The sequence below is a fragment of the Pseudopipra pipra genome, chromosome 3 (assembly GCF_036250125.1).
Source record: "Pseudopipra pipra isolate bDixPip1 chromosome 3, bDixPip1.hap1, whole genome shotgun sequence".
Lineage (NCBI taxonomy): Eukaryota > Metazoa > Chordata > Aves > Passeriformes > Pipridae > Pseudopipra > Pseudopipra pipra.
In genome coordinates this window covers 106,742,849-106,759,474 of record NC_087551.1, presented here as the reverse complement: position 1 = coordinate 106,759,474, position 16,626 = coordinate 106,742,849, and the positions used below count along the sequence as shown (strand labels likewise).

The following is a 16,626-nucleotide window of genomic DNA, read 5'->3' as shown; positions in this document are numbered from 1 at the left end:
TTTCACAGAGGGTAGGACTAAAATCATTAACCTATTCTCCCTTTCCCCAAGTACAGGAAACAATGCAATCATTCTCAAAATACTCTTTTAATCTTTTTTTTTTCTTCTTTTTCTTTTTTTTTTTTAAGGGAAGAGAAAGTAGAGAGTTTTTTCTATGCCCATTCAATAGTTTCACATCAGTCTATCCTGCTGTGGAAAGCTTCTTTGTGATGTTAAATGAGATTCACATTATTCTTCCCAGTATCTTTGTTGTCTGCAGGGTATAACAAGCAGTGAAGCTCAAGGGAATCGCATCAATTTTTATTCTGAGTCTGGCTGACAAAGATATGAACACTTAATTAAGATTTCTTTCATCTCATGAAAATAGCCCTGAAGATCTGAGCCTGACATGAGAGCTGCCAGTGATCCAAGCAAAGGCAAAGTGTCCAACTGCAAGATCTTAGCTGGAACACTTGCCCTCACAAACCATTTGGACTGAGAGTGGGATCTAGGTGTTTCCAAATTGATGTCCAAGCTCGGGGGAGCGGTTCTGGCTTTCACTTCTGACTCATTTTAGTACTGTGAATTCCTGTTTCACACAGGGACAGACCAACAGGAGGGAGAGTCTCTGAGCTCCACAGAACAATGTAATCAATTCAGGCATGCATGCAGCAGGAACAGTTGGCTTAGGCTTCCCAATGTGCCATCTGTGAGGAAACCGATTTTTAAATGACTGATTACAATAAAATGCACATTCTTTCTCTATTTATTTACATGGATGCATGTATATTGATTAAAATTAGTCCCTTTTCGCTACATTAAATCAGAGTCTTGATAATTAAGGCATCTGTGCACAGGGCTGAGAACATTAGGAGTACTAGAGAAACAAACAATAGTTTATAATAGGATCATTACAGCAGTCTTAGCAGCGCTTACAACATGTTTATTCAAAAATGAAATATGCCCTAAGGAAGAAAAACACCAATTACAGAACACTGGGGATTTAAAATAAAAAGGTCAGTTTTAAAGCCTTTAAGTAAATAATTTCAAACAGCTCAGCAACAGCTCATGTTTAAAAATAGGCTAAGCAGCTAAAACACTAAAATATGTTAATTGTAGGATCTGGAATATATCAAAAGGACAAGCACAGTCACTATCATTACCTTCTCATTGTTCAGGGTAAAAAAGCTCAGTATTAATACTGACATACATCTTGGTGTATATATGCACGGCAAATATTTACGGTTTTGTGAGTGTCTCAAACTGATTGTACACTGCCAAGAAGAACATACTTGCAGTTTCACATAAAGGAGTAAAATAAACAGTGCGTTTCTGTATCAACAGCTCAGGTCTGCAGAAACCCTTGGGTCAGGGGAAGTTTATAGGTCCTTCTCCATGTGGGAACAAGAGACTGCGTGTCTAAGTGGTGGGGACACCACTTTGTATGTGTGGTACACATACAAAGGCAGCACTTGGATTTATACATGTTATTTCTAATTAACATGTGCATTAACATGCACAGCAACTGCAGGTTTCAGTGGGACTAATGAAACATTCCCATTACCCACTCATCAACAGGGCCTTGGACTAACCAACAAAGTAAAGCACCTTTGTGGACTGAATTTCACCTCTTCTATTTTCCCTGTTATGACCTATGCTCTTAGTATAATCTTATTACTTAATCCAAGGAATTAACACAAAAGAATAGCAAAAGAATAGCAAATCTTCTACAGCACTGGCTGAATTTCAGTGAAAGCTGGGGGATGTCAGCAGTACCTCAAAGCTTCAGGCTCTCCTCAGGTGTTGTGGTTTAGGAATGGTACTCCCCAATTCAGTGCCCCCACCGAGGCTCTCCAAAAACTGCATTTTGTGCTCTTTCTCTCTCTTCCCCTTCCTGCTTTGGTGGGATGGAACTGAGAATTAGAGGTACAAAATGCAAAGATCATGGGTTGAGATAAGAACAATTTACTGGAAACAGCAACAAGAAAACTAACAGGAATAGCAACAATAGTAAGGACAGAGAGTGTATGAAAAGAAACTATTCATAAGAAAAAAAAATTCTCATTTCATGAAAGTGAGATTGCCTTTCCCTTGCAACGAGCCCCTTTTCCTGAAAGGGAGAGTCCCTTTTCCCTGCCCCAGCAATGCCACGAGGTGGTACAGAATAACCTGTAAGGAGGTACAGAATAACCTCCATAATCACATGTCCTGACCATGCCCCCTCCAGGCTACTGCAAAAAATTAAGCCTGTCCTGGCCCAAACCAGGACCAGGAGACATTACTCCTGGTTTTTATTTTGGAACTAAAGGTTGCCCCATAATCACAGAATCAATTTGGTTGGAAAAGACCTCTCAGATCATCGAGTCCAAGCCATGACCAAAAATCACCATGTCAACTAGACCACAGCACTAAGCACCAATCCTTCCTTAAACACCTCCAAGGGATGGTGACTCCACCACCTCCCTGGGCAGCCCATTCCAAAATCTAATGACTCTTTCTGTGAGGAAGTTGCTCCTGATGTCCAGTCTAAACCTCCCCTGACACAATCTGAGGCCATGTCCTCTCATCCATCCTCTCTATCACTTGTTGCCTGGCAGAAGAGACCGACCTCCACCTGGCTAAAACCTCCTTTGAGGTAGTTGCATAGATCAATAAGGTCACCCCCAAGCTTTCTCTTCTCCAGACTAAACACCCCCAGCTCCCTCAGCCGCTCCTCATGGGACTTACTCTCCAGACCCTTCCCCAGCTTCACTGCCCTTCTCTGGACCCTCTCCAGCACCTCAATGTCTTTCCTGTAGTGAGGGGCCCCAAAGTGGACACAGTACTCGAGGTGCCCCTCACCAGCACCGAGAACAGAGGGAAACCGCGCTGTCGCTGGACAACAGTTTCACCCCTATGGTTTCGCTGCCTGCACGGCGGCCAAGCCCCAGCTCCTCGGCCCGGTCACCCCACACCGGCGCAGCACGGGTGGAGCACAGAGAGCTGCTCCTCGTGCCCCGCGCGAGCATGACAGACAGCGTTCCTGCCAGATCCGCCGCAGGGAGCGGCACCGCCCGAGGGGCTGTGGGATGGGCGGGCGGGACCCAAAATGGCGGACGCAGCCCCGCCCCCGCAGGTGAGCGCGGGGCGGCACTCCGCAGGCCAGTGCGATTGGTCCGCGGTGCCGCCAGTCACCCGTTGCCGCGGCAACGCGGGCCCGCCCCGCGACCCCCTCTCGGCTCCTGATTGGCTAGCGCGCGCGGTGACGCGCGCGTGGGGGTTTTACGGCCCCGGGCCTCGGGAGTTGTTGCCTGGAGAGGGCGGGTGGTGGGGTGGGCGGACGGAGGTCTGTGCAGCCGCCATGACGTTCAAGCGTAGCCGGGACCGTTTCTACAGCACCCGCTGCTGCGGCTGCTGCCATGTGCGCACCGGGACCATCATTCTGGGCACCTGGTACATGGTGAGTGCCCGGGGCGGCCGGCGGGCGAGGCGGCGGCGGCGGCGGCGGCAGTAGTGGGGGGGCCGCGCGCAGCGCGCGTGCGCGGGGGAGGTGGTGGAGGTGGTGGTGGTGGTGGTGGAGGAGGTGGAGGTGGAGGGGGGGGGGTTCAGGACACGTGTGGCCGCCTTGAGGGGCTGGGGTGCTCCCGCTCCCCTCATCCCGGGAGTTGCTCCCGTTTTCGAGGGGCTCCCGCTCCCCTCACCTCGGGAGTTGTTTCCTTTCCCAAGGGGCTGCGGAGCTCTGGCTCCCCCGCCCCCCCGAGAATTGTTCCCTTCCCGAAGGGAAGCTGGACGAGGGGGTTTCCTGGGGTCACCCGACGGGGCTCGAGTCCCTCTTCCTTCCCTTACAAAGCCCGGTTGTCCCTCGGCGGCCTCCCTTGTTGTTCTTGGAAAAAGAAAGTGAAGGGAAAGTTCAGAGCGTTGTAATCGGGTCTCGGAGGGGTTGTGTTAATATTGCCATTCTTGTGTTGGAGGGATTGAGACTTTTAAACAGCACTGAGCGTGTCCTTGGTAAGGGAGGAGAGCTGGGGGAGACTGGAATTTGGGGTGTGTTATTAGGAGGATTAGCTGTGGTGTGTAAGCTCGGAGAGGAAGGTCATTGTCTCCAAAATGAGCATTTCTTTTGCTTGTCGAAGAGCTTTCTAACAGGGGAAGTTCCCGATTATTCCATGCTCTAGTGTTCTCAGCACAGGGGCTGAGAAGCGATGGAAACAAATTTGGCTCCCAAAACACTTCTTTGCTTTCTGCCTGGTGAGTTCTTTCTTTCCAAGAGAGAGCGGTGATGATGAAGATGAAATATTAGAGAGAGTTCTGAACTAGGGTGAAATAGAAGCGTGAAAACAGTACCAGCAAGTTAAAGGCCTGGAGCCCTAACTTCCCTTAGTTCCCTTAAACGAAACTGAGTTACCATCCTGAGTTCCCCTTTATTGAAGTGATTTCTTCATCTTTCCTTCCCCTTCCCCTCGCGGGCAGTAAAAATGAGAGGATGGTTTACAAAAGTTGAATCATAACTTTTCTGTTTTCTGAAGCTGTAGCCAAAGCCTGTATTTTCCTTTACCCTTCCCCAGACTGTAAAAAAAATAGAGAATGCTGAATTTTAACGGGTTGATGTGAAAGAGCCATGCACAGAAACTGCTTTTACAGGCATGGAGATTTGAGTTTGGAGAGTTCATGGTTTATCTTCAGTGAGTATGGGGAGATCCTTTATTTTTATGCATTTTGGTCCTTTGATTGGCAAAAAAATGTAAAGTCAAACAATAAAGTGGCCCGAGAGAGGACTGGAAGAAAAAGCAAGCTAGGGGGTTGGAAATGTAACAAAACTCTAGGAAAAGGATATTTCTTTCATTTTCAAGAAGAAATTGGGAAAAAATGTCATGGTGCTGATTAGGTTCTGTTATTAGGTCATTTAAAATAGAAAAATAAACGTCCATTGTAATATTGAGAATCGGACTTGTTTTGGAAACCTGCAAAACCTCCGGAAGTTTTGCCCCGTGCTGATGGATGGAATTCAAGAATGTGCTTCTGGTACCTCAAGGAGAAGCACAAATCGTTAACAGTAGGGAGACAGTGATCCTTGTTACAGAACAGAAGCACCTCGCTGCCTTCCCCACTTCGTTTCCTGTTCGCGGGAGTGTCTGTAAACCCAGGAACTTGCTGGGGGCGGAGGACAGGGATGTGTTTCCGTGGCCACAGACCTGGTAGTACTTCCAGCTGCTACCTCTCTCTTACTGTGCTTATGTTTCGCCTTGTTGCCTGGCTGCAGCTCCTCTTTGTTCTTTCTGAATGCGTGCTGGGGACGGTGAAAAGTGCGCCGGGCGCCCACGAGGCTGCTGCTCCAGGGACGGATGGGGCTTTGATCTGTGCAAGGAGTCAGTCTGCTGGACGGAAAAACAGAGTTGAGTTCAGGGTAGTGGGGGGCACACGAAGTGCTTCAGAGCTGTGTTGTTCTATAAAAAAAAAGGAAGTTTATATAAAATGTATTAAACGCTTTGTTAAACTGTGCACTGAAAATTTTTATCCAGTTCTTCCCAGCTGTGACCTGGGAAGAGGTGAGGACTTTTAAGTCGGACAGCTGTTGGCTGTTTGAGCTGAAATAAGGTCTTTCAATGAAGTCTTATGTGGTCTTGCCTAATGCTCTAAATCGGAATTCAACTATAATTTATACCTTTTTGAAGGCAAAGTACAGTTTGGACAGTGAAAATTAGACTTATCTGTCTGCTCGCAGACTTTAAAAAAAATTAAATGGTCAAGAGTATGTCAGGTTGTTTAGAAATGTAATTAATGCACCATTTAAATATAGCACTAACTTAGTCTTTCAGATTCTCATGAGAAGTATTTCTAAATCAATTTAATAATCTCTGCTTGTAAGTTACAGTGGGACAAGTAATAATAACTTTCTTTGTAGGGTAGTGTTTTTTGGTTTGTGGGTTTGGTGGTTTTTTGTTTGTATTTTTTGTATTTTATTGGGTTTGTTCTTAAGGAGGTAGCTTTTTGCTGGGGGAGAATGTTTAGTTGAAGAATAGGTTTGTATTACTGAAAATCTTGCTCTTTACTGGATAGATTGGGTTCCCGTGCAGTGCAGTACTGAGGGAATTTGATACCAAACATAAAATGGAGTCTCATAACAATCTACTCCAGATGTTTTACTAAGATAAGAGTTTGTCTACTTAATACATGCGTGTTATCTTATGTAACCATTTCTTTAGGCATTTCATATTCCTTGCTTATTTGCATACTCTTAAGTCTCGCACCTAATTAAGTTTTCATCTCGCTAAAACAGTTGTATCACTGTTCTTGTTGAGTGCTTCTGCAAGTCCAGAGAAAACAAGGATATTATCTTCTAAAATGTCTGCTGTTGATGCTGTGTGATCAGTGTCTTAAGCACGCCTCAGTCTAAGGGCTGCTGCTGTTTGTGATCAGTAAATAACGCTGCAGTTGCAAAGAGATAAGTTAAGGACACTTCCAGTGGAGTCGTACTCGAGATCCAGGACTGATAGAGCTTGGTTTGCTCCACAACACCCACTGCTGTTCTGTGTAGGAAGGAGAAAGAAACGTCCTGTTCCTCACTCCGTAATTGCAAACGTGTGGCTTTGAAGTTTGTTTCTTCCTGTAAACTTTCATATTAGGCACAGTGCTTCCCAGAAACCGGAAGCACGAACACTGCATTGGCAAAAATGGGATCAGAGTTCAATAAACAGTCTAAAAGCAATAGCATTGTTTTGGAGGGAGGGGCTGGTGTGTTCTGGCAGCAAACTTCAGCGATGGAGGCAGTGATGCAACTGCTGCTGGTCAGCAGGAGGCTGAGGGGGGATCTCTGGAGTCGTTTATTCACTAAACAAGACTTACAGAAAGAGGGAATATAACTGGTCCCAATCTAATACTGACAGTGCTAGAGGCTCTGAAGTAACCCTATTTAAAATAATTCTTTTTCAGTTTTTATTATTTCAATATAATAAACCAAAACAAATCAGAAACTCCGTGTTGGTTTTTTTTTTTTTAATTTGGGAGCAAGTTTAGGGAAAAATATTGGAAAAGTGAAAGGAAAATGAAGTATAGTAGTGCAAGGCAATTTGCCTCTTTTGCCTCATAAAAGGAAATAAGCAAATTATAACTAGGAGTTTTTGTTTTTGTCCAAGTCAGTCTGAGTGCTTGGGGAAACCTAGACTTCATGTTCAGGCCTCCTGAGAGAAGCACTTACATGATAAGGCATTAAAGTGTACCCTGTGGAGGTGAAACTCGCTAATTAAAAAGTTAATGCTCTTTAAGAGCCCCACTGTCTTTTGAGTTCTAATCAAATGGGGAGCTAATATTTCTGTTACCATTGTGTAATAAATGCGGACTTTCTACATGATTACCAGCTTTTTGATTTTTAAATTTTGATACAGGCTACACCAAACTGTGTTAAACTCAGCCATCCCAAATATAAAATGTAAAATATTACAAAACTACATTAAGGGGGTTTTCGTATTAATTGAACCACCTTTTGAGTAAGACTTTGAACATGCATTTTGCAAATTTTTTTATTATTATTTTTGATTTTCCAGCAAAAAGGATGAGGATGGGGCCTGCTGGGATTTGAGGTGTTATCTCAGAACATTGCACTGTTCGTTGAGTGCTGTCTTGTCAAGGTTGGTGGGATTTTTTGAGGCAGAGGTGGTGGTGGTTTCAATCCTCATCTTAAACTGATGCGTACACAAGTTTTACGTTTTTTCCGACTTCTTCTCCATGTAGACATTTGTGAACATACATTTGATTTGCAGTGGGTATATACTTACAAGCTCTAGTGATGCTTTGCAGTCCAGACCGTACTCTTGCTGCCTGTTACGTTGATTGTTAAGTTGAAACAAGCCTTGTGGTCTTGCTGTTATGAAGCTTCTGTGAAAGGATGGAAGCAGTTAAAATACAGGCTCTGGCTCTGTAGCTGTTAATTGAAATCCATATGTCGAATGTGATGAATTGCTCAGTGCTGTGACAGATTCGTAAACAGCAACAATGGAGTACTGGAAACCCTGGGGTGTTAAGTGGCAGAGGTTTGGGTTGTTTGTTTTTAAGTTACTATTTTTATTCTGTCTCGTTGATTCTAATAGATTGTATTTTGAATGACTATTTTCTGATTTCCTTTCACATCATTTCAGGTTGAGAAAATTAATCTTTAATACTTTGAACTGTGCTCAGGAACTAGTGAAATTACTGAAAACTTCTGTATGCTAACTTTGGACTGTGGGTAGGATGAAAAAAAGTGACAGATGTGGAATTATGGTCTCAAAATTCCAAGGCATTCGAGTTCTTCAGGACTTCTATAGTAACTGAAGTCCTGCTTGCTCTTTTTCTTGAGGCAGATAGCCTATCATGGCAGTTAAACTTATGACTGTGTGTAAACAGTAAATAATTCAGCTATAATTGAACATGTCCTTTTGTGTTTTGTAAAGTAGAGATCAACATTTCAACTGCCCCTTGACACTGGCTTTTTAAAACAAGTTAGAGCAGGAAGGTATTTTCCAACATATAGTTTGATACCCTCAGTTCTCTCACAGAGAGAGGAGGAAATGGAAGGGTTGAAAATGCACTGAGAGCAGAAAGCCAGAATACAGAAGGACTAAACAGGTGAGAGATTATAGTGTTCTGTACATGTGACCAAAATAAAGTGGTGAAGCAAAATAAAATATGACAAGTGACAGATGAGCAACTTGACAGTTTACCCTGCAGTGTCCTGCGAGGGGGAAAATATGCTTTTTCGAGGCTAAAGATAGTGGTGGTTGAACCTATTTCTTCACTACCAGCTGTACTAGCTGCTGTATTTTATGTTCCAAGGCATAAAATGGAGTATACAGGTGACTCAAAGTAGCTGGAAATTCTAATAAGTTTGTGTAATGTATGATGAAGTTGCATTTCTGCAAAGTGACTAGCTTTGATATCATGAAAGTTGTTTTTAGCAGAAAGTGCAAGCAAGCTTATCACCACGATATCTCTAAACCTTGGGGGAAAATGTTTAACAGCTTTTTTCCTTACTGAAAGCTTCAATAATTGTACATAGACTTGCCACTGTTCCTCCTGGAACCAGGCCAGTAAAAGAAGAAATCCCTGGCAAATATTCTTAAGTTGTGAGAAACTGTAAACCAGTTTGGTTTTTTTCTTTTGAGGCTAATTGTAAAAGATCCTGCTGGTGGTGGTGACTGTACTGAATACTGATTGGAAAATGTCTGCAGCTTGAAAATACCATCATGGCTTTTTTTGTTACGCAACCTTTGGCATGTCTCTCCAGATATTAGTAACAGAAACTATGCCCCTGTAAGTCTTGAGTAGGTTATAAATGCTCTGAAGGCAATTTTACAGAGGCTTAAGCTACTTTTGGTTCTTTGAGCTCTTACTGAAGACATTTCTGGTATGTACCAAAATTGGGTAACAGAAGTAGTCTTCAGTGGCAGTATGAGGGAGGAGAAGGACTGGTGAGCACACAGCCTGTGCTGAATGCTTACACATTTTGGAGTTCAATCTTTATGTGTGGTTTTTCTTACTTCTCCTGTAGTAGCCTTTCTCCTTCGTGTAGCCTTTCTGATAAGGACTGATGAGGTTTTAATAAATTCTCTAGGAAGGGGAGGGAGATGGTTCTCCCCAGCTTCTATAAAGGCTGTAACATGGCAGAAACTTAGTACTTTATTTGTGGGTTAAATTAACTCAATTTGTGACAGAAAATGGAAACTTTCCAAATGTGTCTTGTGTCTGCTGTTGTGTCCTGGCCTCTTTTAATTATTATTATTATAATATTATTAATTATGTCATTTGAATCCCTACAAATGTTATCCATCCCCTTAATTTGTAAAGTTATTCTGTTGTGATTCTTTAAACCTAGCAAGTGTCTGGTGCTCTTCTGGTTGTTTTGGTAGAGGTTTAACTAAATCAGCTTGAAATTTAATTGTAAGTTGTGCTCTCTTTTTTTTCTTCCACATATAGGCAAAGCAAAGAGTGTGTTTCTAACTGAAATAAAGGATTATTAGTGTATCATTAAGATGATCCTAGTTGTTGCAATGCAAATAACCTTGAGGTAACTGTGATCTCTCTCAGGTGGTGAACTTGCTGATGGGCATCTTGTTGACAGTAGAAGTGACTCATCCAAATATAGTGCCAACAGTTGATATCCAGTATGAAGTCATCGGGAATTACTATGCTTCCGAGAGAATGGCTGGTAGGTCCATAACTCAACTGGCTGATTGGAAAATAAAGCAGTGTTGTGGTGGACTTGCCTTACACTAGTGTGTAATATATGCATAGAGCTTTTAAATGTGATTGTCTTGTTTTCTGAACTTTTCCTAAATTATTCTGGGATTGAGTTCTTCTACACAAATAAAAAGAACTTCATGGAATATTATTTTTACTTCATATTATGCCTAAGCCTCTCAGATGATAAGATTTCTGAAGATTTCTTGGCCATATAATGCTTTGACTCTTGAAGTATGTGTGGAACATATCTAACTTGCTTTCTTCATGAACATTTACTATCTTTGCTGTCTCAGTAAAACAGCAGAAAACAGTTTTAAATACTTTGAGAATTTTTCTTGATCTTTGTAGATTTAAGGAAAGAGCTTAGAGCTATTCTGTATGACTTTACTAAGAGGAAAACCATGCCATCTTTCTAAGAAAAGTGGAAGAATTGGGACACCAAGTATTTGAGTAAAACCAAAGTATTTCTCTAAGTTTGACCTGCAGAAGAAATGAAACAGAAAGCATCATGAGAAGAATTAAGCCTACATTTCACTCTGTTATTGAGTGTATGATGTGTGCAAGTGTAATTGGCGTCAAGCTTTTGTCTGTAATGACCAAGCTTTTTAACTATCGTATCTGTAAACTTGTGCATATATTTTGCTTCTCTTCTTTTTAAACGTGCAGAAATATGTTTAGTATTGCACTTCTAAGGTACCTTATCTTAGTCTGTTGTATTATATGAAAATTTAGGGAGGGTTAGATCCAGTGGAGCAAAGGATAAATAGTGCAGCACAAATGTGGGTTTTGAGCATTTTGTGTTAAGTCTTCATGACCTGAGTTGAGGATCTGTGAGTTCTGACCTGTGACCATAACTCACATTTATTAGTAATGAAATGAGAGTGGGAGAAAGGACCAAATGCCTCATAAAGCCAAGATATTATGTAAAATTACAGCAGATGTCTGTAAAATGTCTTATGTTCTGTAACAAATGTTGCTATACTTGGTAGCCTTAAGCTTATATGAATGAAAGATGCATCTGAAGCTGAAGGTTCTTTCTTCACTCTTTAGCGTAAAATGTCTGTCACATGCTTTTAACTTAGAGATTCTTATTTCCCATGTTGTCCTCTGGGCTAGAGGGTTTTGTGTGCATGAAGAAATATTACAGGTTTTATTGTGCATGTGAATATTGAGAGTAATAAATTCTCAGAAGAAAACCACACTTGTTGGTGACTGCTGAGACTTAGGTCTGATCAACACAGTGCATTTCAGACCAGGAGGGGCTCTTTCTTGATGCTGTCTATGTATGTAGATATTATCTTGTACTGAATTAGATACATAAGTACTTCTATAGTCTCTTTTCAAATCAATTTCAGACTAGAAAGTATTCTCAGATCATCTCTTTTCCAAGCATGAGAACCACAAAAGTTTGGCTTCAGTATTGCTAAAAAACATTCATTTACCACATCTGTAGACTCTCAAGCTGGTTTCTTTCTCTGTGTTTAAAAAAGGAGAAAAGTATAATCTAACTCGTGGAAAGCAGCTGTGCTTCTGTCATCAGTAACTGTGATGCACACGGAGAATCTTTATCATGCACTTTCCACGAGTGTCCTGGATTTTCCTACAAATTGGCTTCTGTTCAACTGCCTTTTCTTGTAAATAATGGGATACCTTCCACACAGTGATTTCCTGTTTTCTTTAGTGTTACTGAAGGAGCAGCACTGCTCCCACTGCCAATGACCGAATTACATAACCAAGCCATTTTCAAGTATAAAGGTTGATGCTGTGTTAGCTTCACTTAAGATTCTTTCCATTTGTAAAGTTATTTACATACTTTCAGCACTGACACATATTGCAAATCAGCATTATTATGGTGCATTACTGTCAAACTACGTCAGGTTTGTAATTGGTGTGTCTGAGCTTTAGTCAGGCTTCTGATTAAGGCAGAGGGATTTTTCCAAATACTTTTCGGTTTTATTGAACCAGATCTTTTTCTGTTAGGTGAGATCTGAGCTACTGTATTCTGCTGCTGCTAGTTTGCACAGATGAACTAGTTGAGAACAGATCATAGTAATGGACAGAGCTGGGGTACCTGTCAGCTGCCGTGAGACAACTCCAGGAAATTACTGATGCTTATTGTTTTTCTTTTAATGCAGAAAATGCCTGCGTTTTGTTTGCCATCTCCCTCCTCATGTTCACAATCAGTGCAATGATGGTGTATGGTGCCATTGCTGTAAGTATATTTATAGTCCTGGTTTTAAACTTGCTACTTGAATTTTTAACTAAATAACTTACAGGCTGCTGGTTTTTTCTATTTCTTCTTAGCATCGTGTAGGCTGGCTGATCCCATTTTTCTGTTACCAACTCTTTGACTTTGTGCTCAGTTGTCTGGTTGCCATCAGCTCTCTAACCTACTTGCCCAGAATCAAGGATTACCTGGATCAGTTGGTAAGTGTTCAGCTCAAGTCGATATTTTACATTTGAAATTCAGGTTTGGTTTAATTGGATCAGTGACTGAGCTACAGTTCCCTTCCCGTGCATAAGAAAGAGGAATTTAGCCTGCAGCAGCCATGGGTGGTTATGAGAATGGGAGCTTATCAGAGATGGAAGGGCCAAAGGTATCATTGCCAAAGGAAAGCCAGGGAGAATAAAGAAAGAATTGTGATGGGAATTGTTGGTTTAAACTGTGTTGGCTACAACAGGACTTGAAAGGGTTTTTGTAACCCTTTAAGCAATGGGGCTCTATGGCAAATTTACTGCAGATTAAAATGTATTGGCCCTTATTTGGTAAAGAAAGGGAGGAAAAGTGTAGGAAACGTCCTACAGCATTATGAGATGGAAAGAATCCATCATGAGATTGAGGTCTTCTTTTTACATTCTATGTGGCTCTTATTTTGCAACAATATTTTCTAAGGAAACTGAACGGAGTTCTCATTAACACTGCCTGTAATTTAACTGCAAGAAGACTCAGTGGATAAAATGCACTGTCAGTTAACAGGGAGCACAAACTCTTTCTGGCTGGTGTTTAGATCTGATCAAGCAGATGTTTAAAAAAGTAATTTTAAAAACAAAGTTGGATTGGTGTTTGTTACTGTAGTCAGGGAAAGTGAAGTCTGAAGTTTGAAGAAGCTCTCTTTGGCTCTTCTGAAGTTTGGGGACAACTTTTTACTTTTTTGCTCTGCACACATGTATGTTACAGGTCGGACTGCCATGAGGTAATTAATACTAAGTTATTAATACTAAGTTATTAAAGAGTTGTAGAGGACCATAAGTACAAATTCTGTGCTGGAGCTGTGTTAAAGGAAGTTTTGTGGATATCTTTATTAGCGTGAGACTGATAATGTGACTATGGGCACGGACAGTGCTATAGTGACCTGTTCTTGCAGGATAGAGGCAGGATAAATGCTGTGCTTTGTAGGAGCATAGAGAAGAAACTAGTGAGAAACAGAACTTTTTGTTTCTGGGGGAGTAGTTTACACAAGAGTTGGTTTCATTTGGTGTGAAGTTTGGATGTTTTTCTATCATATTTGACTGCAGTGTTTATTCTTATCTTCTCCCTTTCTCTCCCTTCCCCTTTTTTTTTTGACTAGCCGGATTTCCCTTACAAAGATGACCTTCTTTCCTTGGACTCCAGCTGTCTCTTGTTTATTGTTCTGGTGTTCTTTGCCTTATTTATCATTTTAAAGGTAAGGTAAAATTTAAGCATATGTCTGTTTCAAGAGTTGCTAAATATTAAGATGCTGTCAATCTGCATTAATTCTCAGTGCTGAATTCAGAACCCATCTGGCTTCTTAATGCTAAGAACTTCTTTAAGCAGAATTGTTGGGATGTTCATTTATGGTATGACTTAAGTCTAATATTTTGTGTACTAGTGTCTTCAGCTAGCTTGTGTGTGTGCAGTGGGGCATGTTTATGCAGCTCTGCCCTTCCTTAGGAGGAAGTAAGAATGCATAAAGGCTTCAAATAACATCTTTTTGCCTATGTGAAGATAATTTTAATATTTGTTATAAAACTTGTGGTGAAAGAATATTGAGTTACAGCATACAATTTTCTAAACAAAACTTTTAAAATCCCTCACTGTGCCTAACAAACCAGGATGCATGTTTTGAAAGGAAGATGATAGAATGAGGAAATGCGTAGTTAATTCAGAACTGCATCTCCCTTCCTAATGAAGGGTGATATTACCAGTTATTTTCTTTTTGAGAATCTAAGTACAGAGGCATTAATTTGAATTACAGAAACTCTTGTGCAGACAAATCATATTAGAGAAATGAATTGATAATGTACATTTGCCCTGATAATGCTCTTTTATTGCATTCAGATTGCATTTAAGAAAAAATGAAATAATGAAAAATAATTCTACTAATTATCTATATATTCTCCAATAGGAATGTCTGACTGGGGAGAGCAGAAGCCTAATACAGTAGATAAGATTTTGGTACAGATTGGGAAATTCGATACTTTTTGTATGACCAAGTGCTTACTTGCCAGATTGGGAAACATTAATGTTACACAAATTAGTATAAGCCCCAAGTCCTCATCAGATTGTGGTAGCATGTCTTTCTACAGCAGGCAGTGTTGACTCACAGTCCAACCAGCTTTGCTCTGCCTTCACTTTGCTGCCAGCCCGGCTGTGTATTTGAGTCCTCTCCTTCACACTGGCAGTTAGTTGGACAAATAGTGCTACCTCGGGGATGAGTGGGATTGTACTATTGGCCTCTCCTCCTCCTCCTACTGGCAGGTTTGGACTGAGATCCACAGAAGCATGAGCCAGTTGGGGATTAATTTGATTAGCACTGCCGAGGCTGACAGATGAGTTGAATGAATCTGTGAATTCTTTTGCTAAAACCTGTGTGGCTCATCCTCTCTGAGTCACCGTGACAGCAAAGCTAAATGGGGAGCAATAGGTATGTGGCCAGATCTGTGAAATAGCAACCATTCCTCAGATATGTATTGCCTAAGTTGATTTATGCTCCCTTTTGTCATAGGAATGTAATCAAACATCTAATTTCTGACTCAGCCAATGCATATGAGGTCTTTAAAAAGAGAAATCTCTCTTCTTTCAGGCATATCTAATTAACTGTGTATGGAACTGCTATAAATACATCAGCAACAGAAATTTGCCAGAGATCGCTGTGTACCCTGCTTTTGAAGCTCCTCCACAGGTAAAACCTCTGTTTCAGATGAAAGGAATCAGCATTATTTAATTTTGAAGTAGAAAAATCACCATATCCCTGTATGCTTTCAAGCCTTGTGCACCTTTCTAAAGAAAGACTGGAAAGATTAAAAACGGTAAAGCAGCTAATTTTTTGGTGGGTTATTTCTCAGTTGCATTCTGATGGTGCCTAAAATAAGAGGGTTAATTAAGAGAAGTCCTAGAATGTTTTTGTTTTAGTAGAGGGAAGCTTTAATTGCATGAGTCCAAACCTTTCTTGCTGCTTTGCAAAGCCAGGAGGTAGTGGGGTGGAATGAATGACCCAGGGTTAGGCTCAACAGAGCACTAAACTGCTCCTGCACCTTCTTTCACTTCCTCATTTGCTTACTAGAAACAGCAGTAAGTTCTTAAAAACTTCTGCTTGCAACAGAGGATTAAGTTGCTGATGGGGCATGTATGTTTTTGTTCTGTTTTTTTCTTATTTTCAAACCTTCTTCACTAATCACTTCAAAATGTCTTTTTCTTAGTATGTTCTGCCAACCTATGAAATGGCAGTGAAGATGCCTGAGAAGGAACCTCCACCTCCCTACATACCTGCCTGAAGCAATTTTTATGTTAATTAACATCTGTACCAGCTTCCTGGGGGTTTTGTCTTTTAATCTTGCAAAACTGCTTAAGTAATAGAAATATTCAGGGCTTTTAGGAGCAAACTGTTCTGTTTAAAATATGTTTGATATAAACTTACTAAGCAAAACACATCTGAGAGTGATTTTGTTTGCTTTAATTTTTGTTCTCCTTAATGCTCTTAAACATTTTATTGCCTTAGGGTGTTACACTGCAAGAACTTATGCATGTGACTAACTTGTGGCTTTTAATAATACCAACTGAGCCACTCTGATTGAAGTTAGCTACAATTATAAGTGTCTGCAGGATCATGCCCTTAATTTATATTAATTTTTTTGTAAAGTAGTTCATAAAGACAATCTGATCGTACAGCAAAATGACAGTTTGCCTTTATCAGTTTTTTGGAAGGGGAGGGGTTTGAATGTGGTATATACGTGACTTTTTTTACTTTGCACTTTTCTCATATGTTATCTTACCTTTTATTGTGTTTTTGTTGGTTATCCTATGTCTTGAAACATAGTATTTTTGAGGAAGAAGTGAGATGGCACAGGAGTACTATTACAACATGCTGTGAATGCAAGAAAAATAAATAGAAATGTGGAAGATGGTTGCATGCTTCTAATCTTCTATGTATTTTCCTCTTTGTGATAAATGATACTTAAATAAATCTTTTACAAAATGTTTACCATAGCCTT

General features: G+C 40.9%; 1 protein-coding gene and 1 long non-coding RNA gene across 2 annotated transcripts; one reads left to right on the top strand and one right to left on the bottom strand.

The window, feature by feature from the left end:
• Nucleotides 1-71: 71 nt before the first annotated feature.
• LOC135412148 (uncharacterized) lies at nt 72-3,096 on the bottom strand. The gene is made up of 3 exons (XR_010429513.1): nt 2,844-3,096; nt 1,756-1,892; nt 72-686 (listed from the first exon to the last, which is right to left on the bottom strand). It is a non-coding gene; the product is annotated as an uncharacterized LOC135412148 (long non-coding RNA).
• On the top strand, nt 3,043-16,614 carry LAPTM4A (lysosomal protein transmembrane 4 alpha). The gene is made up of 7 exons (XM_064650607.1): nt 3,043-3,418; nt 10,018-10,138; nt 12,309-12,385; nt 12,478-12,600; nt 13,743-13,838; nt 15,219-15,317; nt 15,835-16,614. Exons 1-7 carry the CDS (start codon nt 3,068-3,070, stop codon nt 15,907-15,909), a joined length of 942 nt encoding a protein of 313 aa, XP_064506677.1. The 5' UTR covers nt 3,043-3,067; the 3' UTR covers nt 15,910-16,614.
• Nucleotides 16,615-16,626: the final 12 nt, after the last annotated feature.